The 25,160-nt window shown below is 42.8% G+C and overlaps 1 protein-coding gene across 2 annotated transcripts; it reads left to right on the forward strand.

The window, feature by feature from the left end:
* The first annotated feature begins 5,292 nt into the window (after nt 1-5,292).
* LOC101401973 (arylsulfatase L) lies at nt 5,293-23,909 on the forward strand. 2 transcript variants are annotated; one of them, XM_014795529.2, is made up of 10 exons: nt 5,293-5,315; nt 5,862-6,023; nt 6,912-7,033; nt 8,511-8,633; nt 10,270-10,693; nt 12,830-12,966; nt 15,507-15,641; nt 19,308-19,470; nt 21,883-22,004; nt 23,510-23,909. In XM_014795529.2, exons 1-10 carry the CDS (start codon nt 5,293-5,295, stop codon nt 23,866-23,868), a joined length of 1,770 nt encoding a protein of 589 aa, XP_014651015.2. In that variant the 3' UTR covers nt 23,869-23,909. The 2 variants fall into 2 exon arrangements, with proteins under 2 accessions (XP_014651015.2, XP_087282835.1); XM_087426709.1 differs by having other exon boundaries at nt 5,874-6,023.
* Nucleotides 23,910-25,160: the final 1,251 nt, after the last annotated feature.

Here is a 25,160-nt window from a genome sequence, read left to right on the forward strand (position 1 = left end):
TAAAAGTACAAAAAAAGTCTTAAACTCTCCCTGGAACCATCTAAGAAATAAAGCTATTTAATGCTACAAATGTGACTATAAAACTAGCTATGGATATAAACTACTGTGTGTATATATACGTACGTGTAGTATATGTGTGTATGTGTGTATATGTGGCTGTGTAGATGTACACATATGTATATATGTATTTATGTATATATGTGTGTGCCTGTGTATATATTTACACATATGTGTATGCTATGTACATGCACGTGCATATGTGTGAGTGCGTATACATACTCCCGGGAAGAGCTCTCTGCAGGAGAAAACTGAATCAGGGTTTAGTGCCATTACACAGCTGTTCACAAGCCTCTTTGGGCACAAAAGGTTTTTTTTAAAAAGTAGCATTTTGAGACCAACTCTAAATCTCCTAGTTCAGAAAAACTGGAAAGGAGTGTTAAAATCTATGATTTAAAAAACTTCCTCAGGCGATTCTGGTGCAGAACCAAGCTGTAAAAACCCCAATTTCAAGTTTCTTATAACCAAGGGCATGGATGCCATTTTTTAAAAGTCACAGAATACATCTCTATGAGGTTTACTTTCTGGTTTCTAAGAGGGATGTCTTAACGGACTTTTCCTCTTCCCAATTTCCCACTTGGATAAAAACAGGAATGGGGCCCCAGCTGGTTTAAATTCCGGTGTTTGACCTGACAGCATGCAGTCTTCCTGTTACCTCAGTTTAATGAACGTAGCTCCCCTCTTCCTTCCTCTGATGGTACTTTTTACTCCATTTTTTGAAGTTACCACTAATAGGTTTTAAGCGCTTTTTTTCTCTTAAGATTTATGATATGCAACATAAGTTCAAGAAACATATAGCTATTGAAAACCAGAAGCAAACACGTACAGTATACCACTTCTCACAGCTCCAGAAACAGATGAGAGATTAAGATTCCAAACAGATTACAAGGTTCCATGATTACGAGATAAAACAGTAAGCGCAAAATTTTAGCAAGACCTGTTCACCTCTGTTCAAAATAGATGATGACAGTTGAGATTAAGAACATTTTTTTATAATTTTTTTTTGGTGAGGAAGATTAGCCCTGAGCTAACATCTGTTGCCAATCCTCCTCTTTTTGCTGAGGAAAATTGGCCCTGGGCTAACATCCATGCCTATCTTCCTTGACTTTATATGTGGGACGCCTGCCACAGCGTGGCTTGATGTGTGATGCGTTATGTCCAGGCCCAGGATCCAAACCTGCAAACTCTGGCCTGCCAAAGCAGAGCACACAAACTTAACCACTACACCACCAGGCTGGCCCCTTTACAGACTTTTTTTGAAAAATATACCACCATATAGAAGACATTTTCTGCTGTGAGCAAACCATCGATTTTACCCTGATAGGCATGTTTTTTTTCTTAATAACATCAAAGCTGAAATAACTACTTGAGGAACACAGATTTCAAGATTGTCTTCTTGAGGATGACCTCCAGGAAACTTTCACAGCATCTGTGAAAACTTTCGAGCTTCACCTGTAAAAGGAAAATGGAAAGTGGTGTCCAGCTGGAGAAAGTGAATTCTTATCCATAGGGAGTTATTCCCTTTAAACTACAACGTAGGATGAATTTGACATACGTGGAAGGGGAGAAGGAGGAGGAGACAGAGAGAGGGAGGCAAGGAGGGAGGGAGGAAGGAAGATAAAGATGGAGATAAGAGCTAAGAGTTCTAAGCCTGGAGGCCAACTCTGGCCTAGTTCAGAGCTTCTTCCTGCCACCAGCTCTGCAGGACTTTAAGAGTCTGAAAATGAACAAAGTCGAGATTGGTCAGCCAGCAGTGGGCTGTATTTAAGCACCCTCCAGCCATCTATAGAATACTTTATCACCAGTGGTTCTACACTAGGGCGATTTCACCCTTAAGCGACATTCAGCAATGTCTGGTAACATTTTTGGTTGTCACAATTTAGAGCCAGGTGGATTCTCCTGGCATCTGGTGGGTGGAGACCAGGGACGCTGCTCAACACCCTACAGTGCACAGGACGCCCTACAGTAAAGAATTACCTGCCCCCAAATGTCAATGGGGCTGTAGTGGAGAACGCCATCTTATCACCAAATGGAGAAAGCTGGGATGAACTTCAGGCCAACATGGGAGTTTTGACCTGGATCCTGGAGATGTGTCTCCTTGGGTTGAAGCCATGCAAAAACATCTACGAGAGTTTTGACAGCCTTCCCGCACCAGCAATATCATTTAGTCAATCTGGCATAGAGCGGTTGGTATTCCTAAGTAAATGGCGCCTGTGCTTCCTACTTTTGATTTGTTAAATTCATAAAGAATTTTTGCAGCTGTGTAGTTAGAAGACGGTTATTTGGCAAGCGTGAGTCTCAAATCAAAAGTCTACAATGTTCGGGCTGTAGGAACTAAAAACACACGAGGCACTTTAAGGATGAACGTCTGCATAGGATTCAACACCTAGAAGTATGCAGAAAGTTTTTATTTGGAAAACTCTTTGAAAAGAATCTTTCTTACATGTGATGATGCCTGACATATATCTTCTGTTACCATATGAAAAAAATGTGCGCCTTAAAGAACAAAAAAGAAAAAAAAATGGCATAATACCCAAAACGAATTTCGTAGTTGATCAGACTGTTATGTGGTTAAGCAGTTCCTTGCACATAATGGTAGTTACACCTACCTAGACCATTTAAATAGTCAGAGCTATTTTCTGTGTTCTTTTCACTTCCAAGGCAGATGCCAGAGAGGAAAAAAAAAACTACAGAATTTAAGGCCTGTTTGTTAAGAAGGATTTTCAAGGCAACTGCTTTCCCACTTTGGGGTAAAGCCAGCCAACGGCCCCTCCGGGTTGACCAAAGGCTGGGAGGGTTTCAATCCTCTCGCGAATGAAAGAGTCACTGTTTCTGGCAAGAGCTGTCTGGGATCCTCCTGCGCACATTACGTTTTGTAAATGAGAACAGGAGGTCTTCTGTGGAGACCTGGGACGTTACCGACAGCAGACATCCAGCCAATCTCTGGACAACCTAACGTGTTGAATTCTTGCTGGAATTCTTGTCGTTGCTTTGAAGAGTGAATCAGCTACGTACATGCGTGGACCCACATGGAGAGATCTGCAATCAAAGAGCCAGGAAGTGCCTCTCCTGGCAAGGAGAAGACGTTCCTTGTGGAACCAGACACTCGCTGACTGGCCGCCCTGACAGCGCCCCCATTCAGGTAACTGGCTTTCCCTGGGTTCCTTACTAGCAGTGCCACTCCCGCATGTCCAGGATGCCTGGCACCTATCCTAAACAGCACGCCGTTGCCCGGCACACTACATCATCTGGAAATAATTTAGAAGCGTTTTTTTTTTTTTAAAGCTGCAATGACAGATTTTGCATGGGGGAATTCTGAAAGGAACAGAGTCAAATCAACTAGAAAAGGTCTACGGAGGGGGAAGATGTAACTACAGTAGATGCTAAGAGACTGGAGAGCATGTGGAACTTGAACAGACGCTGGAGGTTAAAACACAAATTGGGGCTGGGAACAGGGCCCCAGCGCAGCGGCAAAGGCAGGTTTCCTGCCCCGGGTCTGGACGACAACCCGGACTGGGCGTTGCAAATCCCTCCCCTGGAAGAGAATCAAAAGCTAAATTATGGATTATATTTCATCATCATTTTCTTTCTCTTTTTCTGTATCTTTCTTTTTCTCGTCTGTTGAGATAGAATTGACAGATAACATTGTGTAACTTTGACACACACAATGCATGGATTTGATACACTTATCTGTTGCAAAATGATTACAAAAGTACCGTTAGCCAACACTTTGATCATGCCACAGAATGACCGGATTTTTTGTGGCTGGAAAACAGTTAAGATCTAGTCTCTTAGCAACTTTGAAGTTTATAACACAATGTTGTTGACTATAATCTCTGTGTGGTGCATTCAATCTCCAGAATTTATTCATCTCCTAGTTGCAAGTTTGTGCCCTTAAGTAACATCTCACCGATTCCTCCCTGCAATTGTGCACACAAGCCGGCTGGAGCCAGTCTGTGCCTCCCCGGGGAACAGCTCCGATGGGACAGGGCAAGGCTCACAGGAGAGCTGGATACCCCCAGCTCTGAAGCCCACCCACCATGGGAGCCAACATCTCTTCAAGCAACTTGTAAGCAGAGCTTCCTGGTCACCCCAAGGGCCATGTCAAGTCAACGGTCACTGAGCCTCAGAAGCCTAAAGCTGGTTTCCCTCCTGTCTTCGTGGTTCTGTCGTGACCACAGACTGGCTGCCAGGGAGAGGTATTTTTACCACACGGCGTCATGCAATCACGTCGACACGCCATCTTTATCGGGTTTCCAGGGAAACAGGACTAGAAAATTTACCCAAGGTCAAATTCTCACGTAGAAGGGGAAAGGATTTCCACTCTTCTGTGGAAAGCAACTTGTGTCACCAGATCATTGTGTAGACGAGCAATGTACATATTCTTCCCCCTACTATAATTGCTTTACGCAGGTGGTAGCATACCATTCACCCTCTCCAGACTCTTACTTCTTTCATTTAAAATATATTGGATACAAACAAAACGTGGACTATCCATGCAATGGAATGTTATTCTGTCCTGAAAAAGGAGAAAATTCTGGCACATGCTACAACATGGATGAACCTTAAGGACATGATGTTCAGTAAAATAATCCAGTCACAGAAGGACAAATACGGTGTGATTTCACTTATATGAGGTCCTAGAGGAGTCAAACCTATAGAGACAGAAAGTAGGATGGAGGGAGCCAGGGGCTGGGGGAAGGGATGGGGAGTTAGTGTTTAATGGGGACAGAGTTTCAGTTTGGGAAGATGAATGGCAGGGATGGTTGCACAACAAAGTGAATGTGCTTAATGTCACTGACCTGTGCACTTAAAAATAGTCAGTTTTGTTATATGCATGTAGCAAATTAAAAACAAAAAATATATATATTGGAGATCATTTTACATCAATATTCTTATCACTTCATTTTGCGTTTTCTTTCCTTTACACCTCTGCCTTCTATATCAGGGATCAGAAATCTGTGGTCCACGGTGCAAACCCCGCCTATTTTTGTAAATAAAGTTTTATTCTAAATAAAGGTTTATTTTGCCTCGACACAGTGTTCAGCATTTGTAAAGCCTTTCAACAAGGAACTGCATTCTCTTACGAGTTTTAAGTAGTTGTGTTAACGTTTTAGTGATTGCATCAGAGACAAACTTTCCCTTACTATTTCACTTATTGCATTAGTTCATTTTCAGCTGCCTGTTATGACGGACCTCTTTATTTCTTACAGGAAATCAGAAGAAAGAGAAAACATGTTGCATCAGGAAAATTCTCGGTAAGATAGGATTATGCGTGGTCATTCATCGTCTGTTTCTGCCTCTGCATTTCTTCACATCGCTTTTTCAGAATGCATTGATAACAAAGTGGTCTTTCTCAGTTCATAACTGATCATGCATCTGGAGGACCGGGCGTGGGATTCAAGATTAATATAAGTATTCCATGCTCCCCTACCTGGGGGTGTGCCAGGTAGCTTCAGAGGGAATCCCATTTCTCTCTTCCCAGTTCAAGTAGGCACCAAGCCCTGCCATGGGCTAGGTGTCTGGTTTTATGGAGATCCCATATTGCAAATCTTCCTCTTCAGAACACATCTTTAGGAAATGGAACGTTACCGTCGTGCTGTTTATGTGCACGCCCAAGGTTGCATCTATAAGAGTATGAGGTGTTTTTAACTGAAAAAAAGAATCAAATGCTTAAGAGATGTCCTCGATCTCTTCTGAAATGGGATGATAATATCAAAGTCCCCTAACATAGCGACACCACCTTCCCACTTACAGCAGTAACGTAAATGAAACGGAAACCAGCGGTAAGCTTTCTTTCGTAGCTTGTCTTTCAGGACCTGGTTGGCTGTGACAATCGGTGTGCTTCTGGGTTTGAAGCCCTCGGCTTGCAGAGGTTTATCCGGCTCCCGTCCGAACATCCTTCTTCTGATGGCGGACGATCTCGGCATTGGAGACGTGGGTTGCTACGGCAACAACACCATAAGGCAAGGAGCAGAGAATTGCTCATCTGGCACTCTGACACAGAGACCACTGATAATTCATCTAACCGTTGATATGCACAATCTGAACTTTAACAGAATTCTGCACACATCATTTCCGTTAACATCCCCTAATCCTGACTTCTTCTCACACCAGCACCAACCCCACCTCAAATTCATCCTATGTATGACTAATCGTTTCACTTTTAAATATGATTTCCATCAGCACAGTCCATGATGGACAATGTTTTAAAAATCATTGCTGTTGCCTCTAAGCTAAAGACTCAAGCTTACCTCACTCTCCAACCTCCATCCATCAACCCAAGCCCACCCACTCATGCACAATTTCAATGCTCTCTGCTGAAAAGCTCTGCTTCAGACAGACAATCTCACATCCTTCTCACCCCAAGGTGTGACATGCCCATCTGTCATTTCTGGTCCATCTATCTTAGAATGACCTCATCTCATCACCTTGGTCTCATTCTAATTGCCCATGAAGACCCAGCTCAGGCACCCCCATGCAGCTGTGTCTGAATCCCACCCTCACGTACCACCTACAATACGTTGGTGCCATGAGGTCGAATCTTCCTATCAAGACTGTGAGCCCCAAGTAGAAGGCACCCCAGACTCTCAATTCTGGATTTTCCATGATGACCATCTCAGTACCAGTAGTGCATTACAGAAACTCGGCAAATAACACTGAATCCAGTGGACGTTTCTTTGTAGGTTCAGAAGACAGCTGAAGTTCTTGCCTTTTTGGTCATTCCTAAGAATACCTTGATGTATTAAATGAGGCCCAGCAGATTTTCTATTAAGTAACATGTAGCTATGCTTATGGAAAAGCCTATGCGTTTATTTGTTAAGGAATATAACTGTTCGTATTTCCCTCTGCAGGACTCCAAACATTGACCGCCTTGCAGAGGACGGTGTGATGCTCACGCAGCATATTGCTGCTGCATCCGTCTGCACCCCAAGCAGAGCTGCTTTCCTAACTGGCAGATACCCTCTCCGATCAGGTTTGTCCTTCCTCATGTCTAACCACGGGGCTGGAGAGGAACATGCTCTCATTAATTCCTCCAACACAAGTATTAAAGTCTGGGTCCTCCAGTACAGTGGGAAGAGAATGTTCTAGTTCCTCCATATTTTTACCATCAGATTGGAGTCAGTAAGAGCAATAAAGCCCCATAGACAATGAGGTGACACAGGCAGGAATGGGCCCATTTGATTGTCTCCTGTAATGTGAATAACCATAACCAAGCAGGAGTTCACAAATATTTTCTGTAAAAGGGCTCATGTGCCTGTGGGAACCTACAAGTCCAGATCTGTAAGGCAGGACAGCAGGCTGAAAACTCAGGCAGGATTTGATGTTGCAGTCTTGAGGCAGAATTTCTTCTGCATCTGGAAACCGCAGTTTTTGTTCTTAAGACCTTCAACTGGTTCGATGAGGCCCACCCACCTGATTGAGGGTCATCTCCTTTAGTTAAAGTCAATTGATTGTAGATGTCAATCACATTTACAAAAGACCCTCATAGCAGCACCTAGACTAGTGGACTCGTGTTTGAGTAACTGGAGACTGTAGCCTGGCCAAGTGGACACATCAAACTGACCCTCACAGACCCTCATATAGATGGGTCTCTGGCACCTTTTCATGTCCCGGGGATGAAGGCGTCTTGGCCAACGTAAGTTGAAACACCTCAACTGTCACTGTTATGACCAAGAGCTATTTAGCTTCCACTAGTCTTCAGTGAACCAGATGTATTCTCAAACTTTTGGAAAGTCTCACAAAGAATTCTCCAAGTTCCAAATGATGGTCACTGAGAACTGCATTCACTCTTTGAACCAGATGAATCTCCTCTAGTGAGACTGAGCTGCATTCAGTCTAGGAGGCACTGAGCACCTCCAGTGTCAGTGGTTCTCAACTGTAGACTCCAGAGGTTTAGAAAAATATTGAACCTGCATTTTAAAACACGTGGGTAGAGACCCTGGGTATGTCAGGGTTAGGATGAATTCTCTCCATGGCTCCCAACCTCGTCGGCACATTAGAATCATCTGGGGGAATCTTTCCACCATTGCAAATCCCAAGTTTTACCCCAGATCAACTACAAGCCTAATCCCTGGGGTGATAAGCAGGTGTCAGAATATTTTGAAGCTACCCCCAATGATGCCAAAGTGAAGACCGGTTGGAGAACCACTGGATCATATCAAGAGTTTGGTGAAATCATAAAACCACTTTTAATTCTCCTTCCCTTTTCATTTAATTCTCTTTTTGTTTATAACCTTCACATGACAGGACAATAAGCCTTCTCACTCACGTTATCAATGAATTAATCGTTTCCTTTCCTGCCAAAAATGCAAAGCTATGGGGGAAGTAAATTTTCAATTCAATTTTGAATAATGGAGCTTTTCACCAAATATTCTAACCTAAAAAATAATAATGGTGACACAAAAATCGATGCGTGATGGTAACATTTCTTTTAAAATGATTCCTCAAAGGCATGGTTTCCAGTAACGGCTATCGTGTTCTTCAGTGGACCGCGGTATCTGGAGGCCTTCCCACCAACGAGACAACTTTTGCAAAAATATTAAAAGATAAAGGCTATGCCACTGGACTAATAGGTATGCACATTGGTTAAGTTCTAAGCACATTACTTTTATATGGAGAGTATATTCAACTAAAAAGTTAGGAAACGAAATGGTTGTGACGTAAGTGGGGTTTTCCACCAGACAGAAAGCTTCACACGTACACGAATGATGTCGCCACCCAGGTCGCTTGGTGCAAAGTAGATGCTCAAGAAATATCAGCTTAATGAAATATTCAGCATTTTATACAATTTGCTGGTGTACCATGATAAAAAAAATTAGTAGTTTTTTTCTAATTTTACCAAACTACCAACAGTTTCCATAATACTCTTTTTCCTATATTCTGCATAGAAATGTGACTGCAAGGCTTAGGATCTCCCTCTCTGCTTCCATAAATAGCATGCTTCTCGTTCTATATGTCAACAAACCACGGCAAGTATAGAATGAAATAAAATTAAGGACGATAGTTTCTTGAGTGGGGTCCAAGTTGTCACTATCATTATTATGTTATAGTAATAGTTTTTATTAACAGTGCCATTTATTCACCACAAAGAGCAAGACTAGCCAATTTACTGAATATCAAACCCAATAGACTCATTATCATTTTTTAAGACAAAAGACACTCTCCTCACGTGATATTCCTTAGGAAATCACATGGGGTTCTCTGGATGACAGACACTTTTGGGGTGGTGAAAAGACACACAGAGTCTCTTTATCAAAACCCAGTAGCAACAGCAGGGAAGCTAAGCATCTTCCATTGATAGAACTTGAATGTTGGGCTCTGTGAAAGCTATCGCCCTGTCCATCACGTCCACCATCATCACGTCCACCATGATCACGTCCACCATGACTCTGACCATCACTACACTGGTTTAGCAAAGAGAGGGACAATTCCAAAGTCAGGAAATCTTTTTCCCATGGTGATGATATCAGACTGAGTTTTCTAGAGCAATCTGACCACTCTATGCCCTCACCATTGCTCTACAGTAGACCATCGCACACCCAGGTGTAGTAGACTGAATAATGGTGACCAAAAATATCAGGTCCCAAATGTTGAAACCTGCAAATATGACCTTATATGGAAAAAGGGTCTTTGCAGATGTAATTAAGTGAAGGATGCTGAGATGGGGAGATTATCCTGGATTACCCAGCTGGGCCTTATATGCATGGCCAAGGGTCCTTTGAAGAAGGGGACAGAGAGAGATCTGACTGCAAAGAGGAGAAGATAGTGTGGCCATGAGGGAGAGATTGGAGAGATGCGGCCACCAGCCCAGGGACACCTGGAGCCCCCAGAAGCTGAAAGAGGCAGGAAGGACCCTCCCCTGGAGCCTCCAGAGGGAGCGCGGCCCTGCCACACCTTCATCTCAGACCTTGGGCTCCAGAACTGGGACAGGATGAATTCCTGTGATTTTAAGCCACCAAGTTTATGGTAATTTCTTACAGCAGCACAGGAAACGCGTACACCACGTAACGCTGCCATACAGTGTCCTTATTCCCTTGAAACAATAAGGCAAGGTTAAGGTGCAAATAACAGCAAACACTACCCACACCTTCTACATCCCCACCCCATCCCAGCATCCAGCAGAGTACCTGGAAAGTGGCAAGCACACAGTATCTACTTACCAAGTGATGGTCGGCCACTTGTCCCATCGGCACGCTTCCTTCCTTTCAGGAAAATGGCACCTGGGTCTCAACTGCGGATCCTCCACCGATCACTGCCACCACCCACTCAACCACGGATTCGACCACTTCTACGGAATGCCGTTCTCCATGATGGGAGACTGTGTCCACTGGGAACTATCAGAGAAGCGTGCGGGCCTGGAGCGCAAACTCAACTTCTGCTCCCAAATCCTGTCCATCGCTGCCCTCACGCTCACCGCTGGGAAGCTCACCCGGCTGATAGCCGGCTCGTGGAGGCCGGTCATCTGGTCAACCATCACCGCCATCTTGCTCCTCACCACCTCATATTTCACGGGTGCTCTGATTGTGCACGCAGACTGCTTTCTGATGAGAAACGACACCATCACCGAGCAGCCCATGCGCTTTCAACGCACGACATCTCTTATCCTGAAGGAGGTCTCGTCCTTTGTCAAAAGGTGAGCGTCCAAGGGTCACCTTCATCCTAGTGCGCTCAGCATCGTGATGAAAATGCATTTGGAATAGTCTTCTGGAACGGGTATTCGGATGGTGAAAGAAGGAAAGAGGGTTTTGGTAAAATGGGGCATGGACGATGTTCAGGTGAGCCCAACTTGATCATGTCCATTGCAACAAGGGACAGGTCTGTTGAAATGTGCTGCTGTCCCCTCCTACTTTGGGGCTGGTCCCATCCCCTAAGCACCCCCTGATCACCAGGGGCCGTATTTAACTAAAATAACAAACTGAATCTCCTGAACAGCCTTTACAATAAATTTTAAATATTTTTAAAGCTCTGTCATGCTGTTGCTAACTTCAGACCAGATGTCAATTTGAGTGACCAAGGGACTTACATGCTAGACCATCAGGGACATGATGAAAAGCCACAGTAAACAGAGGCAGTTCCATGCTCCCCATGGATGACACCATCGAACCCCCACTTACCTGGTGGCAATGAGGTTCAATTCAATTGAACTCACCTGGTGGTGTTGAGGTGCTCATATTCCTAGGGAATTCTTGATGGAATTGCCTAGTATGGGTCAGGTATGAAGCTGATAATTAGCTTTCAAATTAAAACAGGTGATCCCGTCGTGCCCTAATTAAGTCTAAGGCCTTCACCTTTGCTTCTCTCCTTAGATTAGACCATAAAGATCAGGTGGAGAAAGGAAGAAGAGGAGGCATTGCCTAGATGGAGGAGAATCAGATTGAAATTAATAACCTAATATGCATCGTTTTTAAAGTGTGTTTTCTCATAACCATTTTGTGTCTTGAAAGCAATTATTAAAAAAAAAAAAAACCCACTGTGCGGTATCGCTTATGCTATAAGCTAAGATTTGAGGTGGGAAAATATTCTGAAATAATTGAATGAAATAATTGTCAGATGAGACAGTTGCCTGGTGTTCTGCACTACTTTCAGTTGTCAGAAGTACATAGACTTAGAAAATGATAATATTCAGGAAAAAAGAAACATAAAATCAGTGTTGGTTTTTCAACGGACTTTGAAAGGGAAAAGTCATCACATTCAAGATTCTCAGAGACAAGAAGAGTCTCCCCTTGAACGGGAGTTTTACGCATTTGCTCTTTTTTTTTTTTTTTTTTTTTTTTTTTCTTTTCTTTTCTTTTATTTTTTTTTATTGCAGTAACATTGGTTTATAACATTGCAAAAATTTCAGGTGTACATCATTGTACTTCTATTTCTGCATGGACTACATCATGTTCACCACCAAAATACTAATTACAACCCATCACCACACACATGTACCGAATTATCCCTTTCACCCTCCACCCTCCCCCCTTCCCCTCTGGTAACCACCAATCCAATCTCTGTCCCTATGTGTTTGTTTATTGTTGTTATTATCTACTACTTAATGAAGGAAATCATACGGTATTTGGCCTTCTCCCTCTGACTTATTTCACTTTGCATTATACCCTCAATGTCTATCCATGTTGTCACAAATGGCTGGATTTCGTCGTTTCTTATGGCTGAGTAGTATTCCATTGTGTATATATACCACAGCTTCTTTATCCATTCGTCCCTTGATGGGCACTTAGGTTGCTTCCAAGTCTTGGCTATTGTGAATAAGGCTGCAATGAACACAGGGGTGCATGTACCTTTGCAAATTGGTGTTTTCAAGTTCTTTGGATAAATACCCAACAGTGGAATAGCTGGATCATATGATAGTTCTATCCTTGATTTTTTGAGGAATCTCCATACTGTTTTCCATAGTGGCTGCACCAGTTTGCACTCCCACCAGCAGTGTATGAGAGTTCCCTTCTCTCCACATCCTCTCCAACACATGTTGTTTCCTGTCTTGTTAATTATAGCCATTCTGACGGGCGTCAGGTGATATCTCATTGTAGTTTTGATTTGCATTTCCCTGATAGTTAGTGATTTTGAACATCTTTTCATGTGTCTGTTGGCCATCTGTATATCTTCTTTGGAGAAATGTCTGTTCAGGTCTTTTGCCCATTGTACGCATTTGCTCTTAAAGGACAGAGCAACAAAGACATTTGAGTAAGGACGTGACCACCTAGAACTGTACTGCATCTCTAGGACCTCACTCTCTGTTTTATCAAAAGAATAACTTGCTTATTTTTAGAAACAAGCAAGGACCATTCCTCCTTTTTGTCTCCTTCCTGCAAGTCCACACCCCTCTTATCACGACTGAGAAGTTCCTCGGGAAGAGCGTCCATGGGCTGTATGGGGACAACGCAGAGGAGATGGACTGGATGGTGGGTAAGTGCCTTTTCTGGGTGAAAACATGATGGTTCCTCATCTAGAAACAGCAGGCGGAAAGGAGATAAGGAGGGAGAAGATGAGATAATTAAGGTTGATGATAGAAGAGGCAGGGTAAGTACTGTCATCTCCTTGAATGTCAAGGGTCTAATGTATGACCGCATACATCTTCACCCTGTTTTGTCTCTCTTCATAACATTGTTTTAGGTGGGTTGGTGTTTCTGTTTTCTCCAGGAGAATGTAAAACTCTTGTGGGTTGGGACTGTCTTGCCTTCTCCTCTCACTGCATCTCCTGGGTTTAGAACCGTGCCTGCCATGACAGAAAAGTGAAATTGTCTCGAGTGACCCAGTGTTCAGGCGAATACATGGATATGGATATAGCCACTTCTCTGCTTCTCAGACAAGGGCTTGGGTACCCTCGAGTTTACGGGGTGGTGTGGAGGGCCAGGAGCTGCAGAATAATTGTAATCGGAGATTTCAGGGGAAAATGTACTTTAACAAAATCTTTAAAAAATGTCATCTTGGAGTCAAATGTGTGATTTGAATGAACTCTTGGGGAAAATGATGGAAGTTGGAAGACACGTGGGCAATAATTCATTTCACATGGCTTCTCCAGAGGACCTGACCCCATTCCCTTCAGGACATATTCACTCCTCTTTGCCACTGGGGGTCTTTAGTTGGAGAAGATCAAGAATCACTGGAAAATATAGGCTATTTTACGTGATGTCAAATATTGAATGTTTAAAATTGAATTCATGATGCCACAATTCAGGGAAACATTATTTTAAATTAATAAATGTGTAGATGTACATAATCAAACACTTATTAAATCATAAAGATTGAAACTTTACAGTACCAACGTAAGAAGTTCATCAAGGGCCAGCCCTGTGGCTTAGCAGTTAAGTGTGCGCGCTCCGCTACTGGAGGCCCGGGTTCGGGTCCCAGGGGCACACAGACACACCGCTTCTCTGGCCATGCTGAGGCCGAGTCCCACATACAGCAACTAGAAGGATGTGCAACTATGACATACAACTATCTACTGGGGCTTTGGGGGGAAAAAAAAAGGAGGAGGATTGGCAATAGATGTTAGCTCAGAGCCAGTCTTCCTCAGCAAAAAGAGGAGGATTAGCATGGATGTTAGCTCAGGGCTGATCTTCCTCACAAAAAAAAAAAAAGTTCATCAAGATAAGGAACTTAGCATAAGATACATCTAAAGAATCTTTTAAATGCCTTCGCTTTCTTTCTTTCCCAATTTAAAACCCAATCAAGCAAGTGTATGATAATTTTTTTAATGAAAATCATTGTAATGATGTAGGTAGGTGGAACACAGGGGATTTTTAGGATAAGCAAATTATTCCATGTGGTACTATAATGGTGGACACATGACATTACACATTTATCAAAACCTTTAGAATGTACAACACCAAGAGAGAACCCTAATGTAAACTATGGACTTTAGTTAATACTAGGGTGTCAATATTGGCTCACCAGTTATAATATTGCTCAGCTTATCTGTAAACCTACAACTGTTTCATAAGTTTTAAATTGTGCGCCCCTCTGAGTAGGGCGATGAGATCTCATGCTGTCCTGCTCCATCCTGCCTGGGACGTGACTCATCCCTTTGTCCAGAGGTTTCAGGCTGTTCACACCACCCACCCATGAGTCACTTAGTAGCCGTCTTGGTTGTCAGATCAATTGTCACGGTATCACAGTGCTTTTGTTTAAGTCATTCTAATTTTACTTAATAACGGTCCCAGCAAGCAAGAGCAGTGATGCCAGCAATTCAGGTATGCCAAAGAAAAGATGTAAAGCGCTTTCTTTAAGTGAAAAGGTGCAAGTTCTTGACTAAATAAGGAAAGAAAAAAAATAGTATGCTGAGGTTGCTAAGATCTACGGTAATTTTTCTTACAGTATATTGCTATAATTGTTCTATTTTATTGTAAGGGTTGTTAATATCTTTCTGTGCCTAATTTATAAATTAAACTTGATCGTAGGTCTGTATGTATAGGTACATAGAGTATATACAGGGTTCAGTACTATCCGTGGTTTCAGGCATCCCTGGGGGTCTTGGAACGTATCCCCCTTGGATAATATAATGCTGCAATGAACATGGAGGTGCAGACATATTTTGTGCAACTATAAGAAACTGAGAGCCACCGTTGACTCTTCTTCATTGATGTCCATACATGCCCAATGGCATTTCAGCCTTCCTCCTAGACCCTCTCCATCTCTATACTTTTTTCTTTGTAATCTTCTTTTTCCTCACTTTTTAGTTTTTGCTCTTTGTCCAATGCAGCATATACCCTTATAGCTTGCCTAAAACTTTTTGCAAACAGAATGGGCATATATAAAGACACGCATCAATCTTAAATCAAGGATGCTCAGATTAGCACACTTATAATACTGCTCACTCCCATTATAGGTTTGACGCCAAGGACTCATTCTCATGGAGAGTTCCAAAATGCTGAAGCAAACGTTGAATAATTTCGCTTAAGATGGTCCTCTATTTTGACCGGTTCAAACACATCTATTCCTTGCAGGGCAGATCCTTGATACTTTGGACGTGGAAGGTTTGACCAACACCACCCTCGTTTATTTTGCGTCAGATCATGGAGGATCCTTGGAGTCTCAACTCGGAAGCAACCAGTATGGTGGCTGGAATGGGATATATAAAGGTAACAACGAGAGATTCCCAGATCCTTGTCTATGGTCTTCATCTCTTCCCTACAATTCCCAACCTTGCCACTGGAATGGGATCATCTACCTCAAGAGACTGCAAACACTGGTGACCAAAGACTTTTATTTTCCAGTCAGGGTGGAAATTACAATTTCTCACACTCAAATTGGAATTTTTTTGCACAATTCAGTGGTTTTTAGTGTATTTATGTGATTATGCAACCTTCACCATTACACATTGCAGAACATTTTCATCACCTCAAAAAGAAACTCAGTACCCCTCTGCAATTATTCTTTGTTTTCTCCTGTGGCCAGCTCCCAGCAACCACTACCTTATTTCTATCTCTATGCATTTCCTCATTCTAAATATTTCATGTAAATGGAATCATGCAATATGCAGTCCTTTGTGGCTACCTTCTTTCATTAAGTATGATGTTTTCAAGGTTCATCCATGTTGTAGCCTGTGTCAGTGCTTCATTCCTTTTTATGGCTGAATAATATTCCATTGTATGGATGGACCACATTTTCTTTATCTGTGCATCTGCTAATGGACTCAGGTTTGAATTTTATATTCAGACCATGCATTCAAGGAGGATGGGCACCTTTGGTGACCACAGTATATTCAAACTAGGATTCTGATGATTATAGACACGACATTATTTGATGTACCACAGAGATTGTGAAACACGCTGCCCAAAATAACATAGTTCAATGCTTTTTTTCATTTACAAAGTTTATTCATTTTTATAATAGTGAGAGAATTTGTTTCGACTAACATTAGCATATATGCTTAACATGCATCAGTCTATTACATACATAAAAGGGGATATTATATACAGTTGTGTGTTGCTTAACAATGGGGTACATTCTGAGAAACGCATCATAAGGCAATTTTATCATTGTGTGAACATCATAGAGTGTGCTTACACAAGCCTCAATGGTACAGCCTACTACATACCCAGCCTATAGGGTACTAATCTTATGAGACCATGGTCGTGTACATGGTCCATCATTGAGTGAAACCTTATGATATGGCTCATGACTGTCTGTATGTGCAAATTGAATACTTTAATGCCTTCCTAAAACTTCACCTTGGGGATCCGACTCCTCTGAAACCATTTTCATCTCAGTGTCATCTATGTCTATATTTTCTCTACCCAGTATCCTCTACTGTGCCATTGAGAGTGTCAATAACACAGCCATTTTAAAACCTGCTACTCTATCGTCCCGCAAAGACTTCTCTCTCCCCCTGACTCCACAGTCTGCAAGTTTTAGTGCATACACACAGGAAATGGCAGCTGGGTGCTGACTGTCACCCAGCCTGCAGCTATTGTGAAAACATGTGCACCTGGGAATCTGTGAAAGGTGGTTTATGCGTCCCGAAAAAATGGTCTGGTCTAGGATTTGGAGCTTACCAAGCAAAGTCACAAAAATCAGAGGAACCCAAATGCTCATTGTGATAGACAGAATAATGGCCCCTAAAGATGTCCATGTCCGAATCCCTGTGTGGTAGACAGAAAAATATCCCCAAAGATGTCCATGTCCTAATCCCCATGTGGTAGACAGAATAATGGTCCCAAAGATGTCCACGTCCTAATCCCCGTGCAGTAGACAGAATACTGGCCCCAAAGATGTTCACGTCCTAATCCTCGTGTGGTAGACAGAATAATGTCCCCAAAGACGTCCGCGTCCTAATCCTCATGTGGTAGACAGAATAATGCCCCCGAAGACGTCCACGTCCTGATCCCTGTGTGGTAGACAGAATAATGTCCCCAAAGATGTCCGTGTCCTAATCCCTGGAACCTGTGAAAACCTTATATGACAATAGGGACTTTGCAGATGTGACTAAGAATCCTGACATGGGAGATTATTTTGGATTATCCATGTGGGTCCAATGTAATCACAAGGGTCCTTACGAGATGGAGACAGAGAGGTCAGAGTCAGAAAGAGAGAGGGAGAGAAGAGATTGGAAGATGCTACGCTGATGGTCTTGAAGATGGAAGAAGGGGCCACAAACCAAGAAATGTGGCAGCCCCTAGAAGTTGGAAAAGCCAATGAAACAGATTCTCGCCTGGAGCCTCCAGAAGGAACTGGCCCTGCCGACACCTTGACTTTGACCCAGTAAGACCCACGTTGCACTTCTGACCTCCAGAACTCTAAGATAATAAATTTGTGTTTTAAGTGAACCCCTACATTTGTGACAATTTGGCACAGGAGCCATAAGAAATCAACCAGATTTTAAAGTTGAATAGGGGAAAATTTTAAGGAAAGAGAAAGATGTTACTCAGAAATTCTCATTTAACTTTGAATCAAAACCACATGGAAATATCAATCTTCCTTTGTGACCAAGGTGAGGGTGGCATTAGGTCCATCAGAATAGTTACCATGGGTGAAAATTTGTAAGTCTGGCTCTCTTAGTTTCCTGTGGCTGCTGTAACAAAGTACCACAAACTGAGTAGCTTAACACAACAGAAATTTATCCTCTCAGAGTTCTGGAGGCCAAAATACTGAGATCAACATGTCAGCAAAGACATGCTCTTTCTGAAGGTTCTAAGGGAGGATGCGTCCATGCCACTTTCATCTCCTGGTGTCAGCTGGCAATCCTTCGTGTTCCTTGACCTGTAGATGCCTCACTCCCATCTCTTCCACCATTATCGGCCATCTTCTCCTCTGTGTCTCTTTTTTTTTGTTGAGAGGAAGATCAGCCCTGAGCTAACATCTGTTGCCAATCCTCCTCTTTTTTTTTTTTTGTTTCTGAGGAAGATTGGCCCTGGGCTAACCTCTGTGCCCATCTTCCTCTACTTTATATGGGACACCGCCACAGCGTGGCTTGACAAGCGGTGCGTTGGTGCGTGCCGGGGATCCAAACCGGTGAACCCTGGGCCGCCAGCGCAGAGCGTGCGCGCTTAACCACTGCACCACCGGGCCGGCCCCTCTTCTCCTCTTCTTATAAGGACATTTGGGATCAAGTACCCACCCTAATCCAGTAGGACCTCATCTTAACTAATTACATCTGCAAAGACCCTATTTCCAAATAAGGTCACATTCTGAGGTCCTGCAGATTAAAACTTCAACATATCTTCTTTGAGGCGTGCACAATTCAACCCCTACCAGTAACAAAGACAAGAAAATGAACCAACCCGTAAAGATGCGGAAACAAGAGACACACACGACGGACTTCAAAGGAAGGCGTTTCTAGTGGCATGGGGAAGAAGAAAGAATGAAGAGAGTGAGGAGGAGAGGGACGGATGACAAATAAGCAGGAAGATGAGACAAAATAGTGCAGATCCCAAGACAAACACACAGAGTCCATGCCACATGGAAAACCAACAAGAGCGTGGAGAAAATACAATCAACATAAAATGATTTCAACAGCGCAATTTATGACTCCCAAGGAATTAGTCTGATAGTTAAGAAGTTTGTGGGAAATTGGAATGGCCCAGTGTCCCTTAGCAACATGGAAGACCAACATCCAGGTTAATAAAGAGTATAAAATCTAACCTTTGTTGGGGAGGAATTTAATGGTTATGGGACTAAGAGAAAGAGAGGGAGAGAGGGAGAGAGAGAGAGAGAGTTTTAAAACAAGCACAATGGTTAAATCACCCAGGATAGGCAACCATTTCTGATTTTTAACCACATTGTTTTCTGTCCATGTTTAAACACAGGTGGCAAAGGCATGGGTGGCTGGGAAGGTGGGATCCGCGTCCCGGGGATATTCCGGTGGCCCGGGGTGCTGCCGGCCGGCCGAGTGATCCATGAGCCCACCAGTCTGATGGATATTTTCCCCACTGTGGTCCAGCTGGGAGGCGGCCAGATACCCCAGGACAGGTACAGAACAGCCGAAGGGAAGCAATTCAATTTTCCGTAGAGACAACACGTATGTGAAACGTCACTGTCACTATTGCATTTTGTAAGGCATCTCTGAAATCAGTATCTGGAAAAATACTCCAGGTCCCCTACGATTATCTACTGGGATCAAAAGTCTGCTGCATTTATACTCAGAATGTCCTTTCTCCTAATTCTTAAGTGGAGCCCATTTTATCACAAGGGCGATTGCCGTTGAAAAATATAACAATTCATCACAAGAAATCACTTTTGATCCCGTGTGGTACAGACTTTTTATATGATTCCAATTATTTTTGTCTTAAAAATTACAGAAAATTTGGGGGAAAACAGAAAGAAAATAAAACTATTTCATAATGTTCACTACCTAGAGGTGAATATATAATTAAATTGTATGATACACATATACTATATATATTCAGATATATATTTAGATATATTATATATATTTACATGTATTTTATACATATTCTTTATAGATTATTATACATAATATATATTATTTATATATAATATATCATTATATATTGTATATATACGTTACATATAATATATTGTTATATATTATCTATAATATATATATTTAGAAATCTTTGCACCTAGACAAAAACTTTAATGGCTTTGTGGTATTTTCTTTCAACCACTCCCTTATAGCTGGACATTAGCCTTGCTTTAAAAAAAAAAAAATACTGTTTTGTCATTTTACTGCCCGACATGATTACCTCTTAAGTAAAAATCCCTAGAAGTTGACTTCTTGGGTCAAAGATTATGGCATTTATAGGTAAATCTGTTGGTACATTTTATCAAATTGTTCCTAGGAATTGTTACCAGCAATATGGGAGACAGTCTATTTAAAAAAATTACAGACCTAAAATAAATTTAAATTGTATATATGCAATTTTTTATATATAAATTGCTCGTGTGTGTGTTATAATCTCCATCCCTTTATCACTAGAGACATTGACTGTTTCGAAAATACCTGTACTTCACATTCTCCTTTCTCTTTTATTACAGTGAATCTCATTTCTCTGGTTGATTTTTTTTTTCTTAATTGGCTGCTAAATTTTTTATTAATTTATAATATTTTATTTGTTTAAAAAATAAAAATTTTTCTGTCATATATATTGCAAATGTCTTTCACTAGAATATAAAATAAATCCGGCCATATATTTTTGGCTTTATTGATATATATATGTATATACACATACATATAAACATATGCATTTGTGTGTGTATATGTGAATACACATATCCGGAGGTGAAATAATATATATATATATGGATATATGTACACACACATATATATTCTATTATTATATATATTTATTTTATTTTATATTTTATATATTATTTTGCTTTAATACCTAATAAAAGATTATATATGTGCATATATTATAACATATACTATAATAGGCATATTATAAATATATATAATAACATGTTATATATAATGTATATGATAATAATATACATATTCTTTTCTTTCATTTTTTTCATGGTAACTCTGGCCAAGTAAATCTACTTAGGGTTCTGAATTCTCTACCTTGACCGAGAACATTAATCCACTTAGAGAAACAGATCTCCCATTTTATGGTTATTCTAAGTTCCTGGCATCTGTAAAAATCTACCATTGATATTTATGATTCAATTTTGAGACACAAAAATCCTGACAAGTTTTCAAAATACTTTAAGAAAAATTATAGTCACTGCAGTTTTCCATAAAGACATTTCATTACCTTCAGCTGTGTGGCATGTTAACAATCAATCCCATTAGCATGCATTTATTAGCACGAGTTTACCGCGTAGGGAATAGCAGACAAGTAACAAAGAAACACAGACACGTCTCCCACCCCAGGGCAATTAACCATATAATGGAGAAATAAAATGCGTAGGGCCATCACAGTACCTCAAAACCCATGGATTGACCCTTTCTCCCAAGAAGTGTAGAGAAAATAGAACTGGAATCCCAATAAGACCTCCACTCTGAACAGGATGGAGCCAGACCATCCTGGACACTGGACAGTATTTGGAGAGGAAGAAGAGAGAGCAGGCAGGGACGAAAGAAGGAATGAGAGCTCAGGGCTGTCTGCAGAAAAAGAAATGGTTCCAGATCTTGCTGAAGAATACACATGTTCTATAATGGCTGAAAGCCCAGAGCAATATAAAAACAAAAAGACATTTCAATGACTCTGTCGCTTGTTTTTGCATTCATAATAAGGTTGGGTGGACAATACTTTAAGTCGAGCAAGCTCGTCCTCAATGATCTTTTAGCCAAAGGTGATGTTTGTAGGGGAAAGACGTGGGGGGCTGCCCCAGGGCTTCCTAGCTTGCTAAAGCTCACGACAAGCCTTGCGGAAATTCTTGCTCCATCGCTGGGACCCTGTGTCCTGCCTGCAGGGTGATTGATGGCCGAGACCTGCTGCCCTTGCTGCTGGGGACAGTGCAGCACTCCGACCACGAGTTCCTGCTGCATTACTGCGAGAAGTTTCTGCACGCAGCCCGGTGGCACCAACGCGACAGTGAGTAGGCTGGAGGAGGGAGTCACATCTTGGCTTCTGGTCTCACTCCTCTTCTTCCGTATGACTTTCTTCTTCACTCCAGCTCTTTTATTTCCTTCTTGGCAGTATTTTCCCCTCCCAGCAGCAACATCCTTCCAGCTGTCAATCATCTTACCGTTACGGCAAGGGAGCTGTTAGCCGGGGTTTAAGCACCCTTTATGGAATTTGCTGTGGCTTTCCCACCTCCCTCCCTGATGCGAATTGCAACTATTACCATCACACACACACACACACTCACACTCACATCCTGACACACACATTCTTGCACACGCACACATCTTCCAGTCTGTCTTTACCTGTCAAATCTGTCCTCTTCATCTGGGTTGTTTCCCACATGTCTTAACCACCTTAACTGAATGGCACAATTCCATCTTTTGTTGTAATGATGACAACTTTGTAACGTAAGCAGCAAAGTCCCTGCTGAATGATTTTTGCGTTTCAAAATTTCCTGGGCTGTTCTGGCCCAACCATCCTTTCCAAAGGACTATAAAATCATTTGCAAGCATTTCTTTAACAAATCCCACAGGAATAGGAATTACTATTGCATTCAATGGTTGAATCGACTTTGGGGGAAAATTGGTATCTCTACAATCTTTTTGTAAACTGCATAATTGAGCTGTAATTCACTCTCGTAGTCAGCTTGGGCTGCTATTACTAAGTGCCACAGACAGAGTGGCTTATAAACAACAGACAGTTATTTCTTGCAGTTCTGGAGGCCAGAAGTTCAAGATCAGGGTGCTGGCACGGTCAGGTTCCGGTGAGAGCCCTCTTCTGGGTTGCAGATGGGGAGCAAGCATTTTGTGACTCTTATAAGGTCACTAATCCCATCATGAAAGCCCCATCCTCATGACCTTATCTAATCCTAATCACCTCCCAAAGGCCCCATCTCTTAATACCATCCCACTGAGGGTCAGGGCTTCCACACATGAATTTGGGGGACAGACACATTCAGTGCCACCATTCACATACCACAAAATACATCATTTTCAAGTGGACAACTCAGCAGCATTTAGCACATTCACAAAGTCGTGCAACCACCACCTCTACCTAGTTCCTGAACATTTTCATGACCCCCAAAGGAGACTCTGTGCCCGTGAGCTATCACTCCACATTCCTCCTTCCCCCGCCCCTGGCAACCACTAACCTCCTTTCTGTCTCTGTGGATTTGCCTGTTCTGGACATTTCACACAAATGAGATCATATAGTATGTGGTCTCCTGTCTGACTTCTTTCACTCAACCTCATGTGTTCAAGTTTCATCCATGTTGTAGCATGTGTCAGTGCTTCATTCCTTTTCATGACTGTATAATATTCCACTGTATGGATGGACCAGCTTCCGTTTGTCCATTCATCCATTGATGGACACTTGGCTATTTCCACCTTCTGGCTACTGTCAATAACGCTGCTCTCTGGCAACGCATTCTATTTCTCCATGTCAATCCTCTGAGACTCCTGTCCTTCCTCCAGGAGGAGCAGTATGGAAAGTCCACTACGTGACCCCAGTGTTCCACCCAGAAGGAGCCGGCGCCTGCTACGGGAGAGGGGTCTGCCCGTGCTCCGGGGACAGAGTATCCCGGCATAATCCACCCTTGCTCTTCGACCTCTCGAGAGACCCTTTCGAGGCCCACGCCCTCACGCCGGACACGGAGCCCTCGTTCTACCACGTGGTGGAGAGAGTGGCACGGGCCGTGCAGGAGCATCGCCGGACGCTCAGCCCAGTTCCGCTGCAGCTGGACACGCTAGACAACATCTGGAGGCCGTGGCTGCAGCCTTGCTGTGGCCCCTTCCCCCTCTGCTGGTGCAATCGGGAGAGCGACCCACAGTGAACGTCTGCCAGGCGCAGCAGGGTCCCTATGCCTGGAGCTCTTCATGGGGGTGGAAATAAAACTCCACAGTGAAGTGAGGTCCTCGGTTTGTGTGGGTCTGATTCATTTCACCAATCCAAAGGGCAAGAGTCAAGGAAGAAGCAGTCACGTCCGGTCACATCTAAATACAGCGAACGGCTGAGGGGCTGCCCGATGGGGAAGTGACAAGTTCCTCCTGCCCCAGGGCTCTCCTGCCCAAGGACCCCAGCCCCACCTGGGGGAAGCTCTCTGTCCCCATAAGGAGCTCAAGTCCCAACGAAGGGTGTCTCTGTGTGCTACGGATCTGTACACCCACAGTAGGTGGGCACAGGGGTAGTAAGTGTCCCCGATACAGTGTGCCTGGGGCCAAATTAGAGAGCGTAGATGTGTCATTTTTAATGTCGGTGAAGGCGTTTCAAATTGGAACTGTCCATGCAAATAATCTATAATCAATCTATAAATCAAAACTGGAGTGAGTTCATTATGAGCCAGGTCTGAGGACTATAGCTCAGGGGAGCTTCCTTCCCCAAGGACGGCAGGGCACCAAAGAAGTGGGGTGTACAGAGCCGTTATATACCATTTTGGAACAAAGAGCATCCATCACGTATGACAGGAATGTCCCTTTTACTGCTGTCACGAGATGCTTAGCTGGCACAGAAGCTCAGTGGTCACCGGGTGAGCAAAGAAGGTCACTAAGTAATCCTTAGTTCCCAGGAAGAGACGCTCATCCTTAGAGAAATGCGGAGATGGGGGGAAGCTACATCCATATCTTTAAGGTCATTGTTCTTGTCTTTGGGACACTAAATATTTAAAGCAGATGCACCAAGCATACTCAAGAGGTGATGATGTCAGGCCCTTTTGGAAAAACAAGCTCAGGTCGAATACGTTTTACACCCAATGGCTTCCTCATAGACTCCAACACATCCTGTTGCTTTTCATTTATTTATCAGAACTATTTCCAAGAGATTATCCTTGGTGAACAAGTGCCCCAGGGATTCGGGGAAACTCAGAATATGTGAGCTGTGCTGGATATTCAGTGTCCTTCCTGTTCCGTGTTAGGAGGTCACTGCATGATGGGGTTCCCTTGGTGCTGGCTTTGCAAGGACCTGCCCGGGTTACGACACCAGCAGGCAGAGGAGAGGAAGGCAGGAAATTTATTCCAGACTTCCTACCCAGTCACCTCTCTCTCCGTCCACACACAAACACACACATGCCTGGTCTCAGCCTGCGTTATTCTGCTTGAGCTAAAATAACAAATACCACAGACTGGCGGC

The sequence above is a fragment of the Ceratotherium simum genome, chromosome X, assembly GCF_057802395.1.
Source record: "Ceratotherium simum simum isolate JZ-2026a chromosome X, ASM5780239v1, whole genome shotgun sequence".
In the NCBI taxonomy this organism is placed as follows: domain Eukaryota; kingdom Metazoa; phylum Chordata; class Mammalia; order Perissodactyla; family Rhinocerotidae; genus Ceratotherium; species Ceratotherium simum.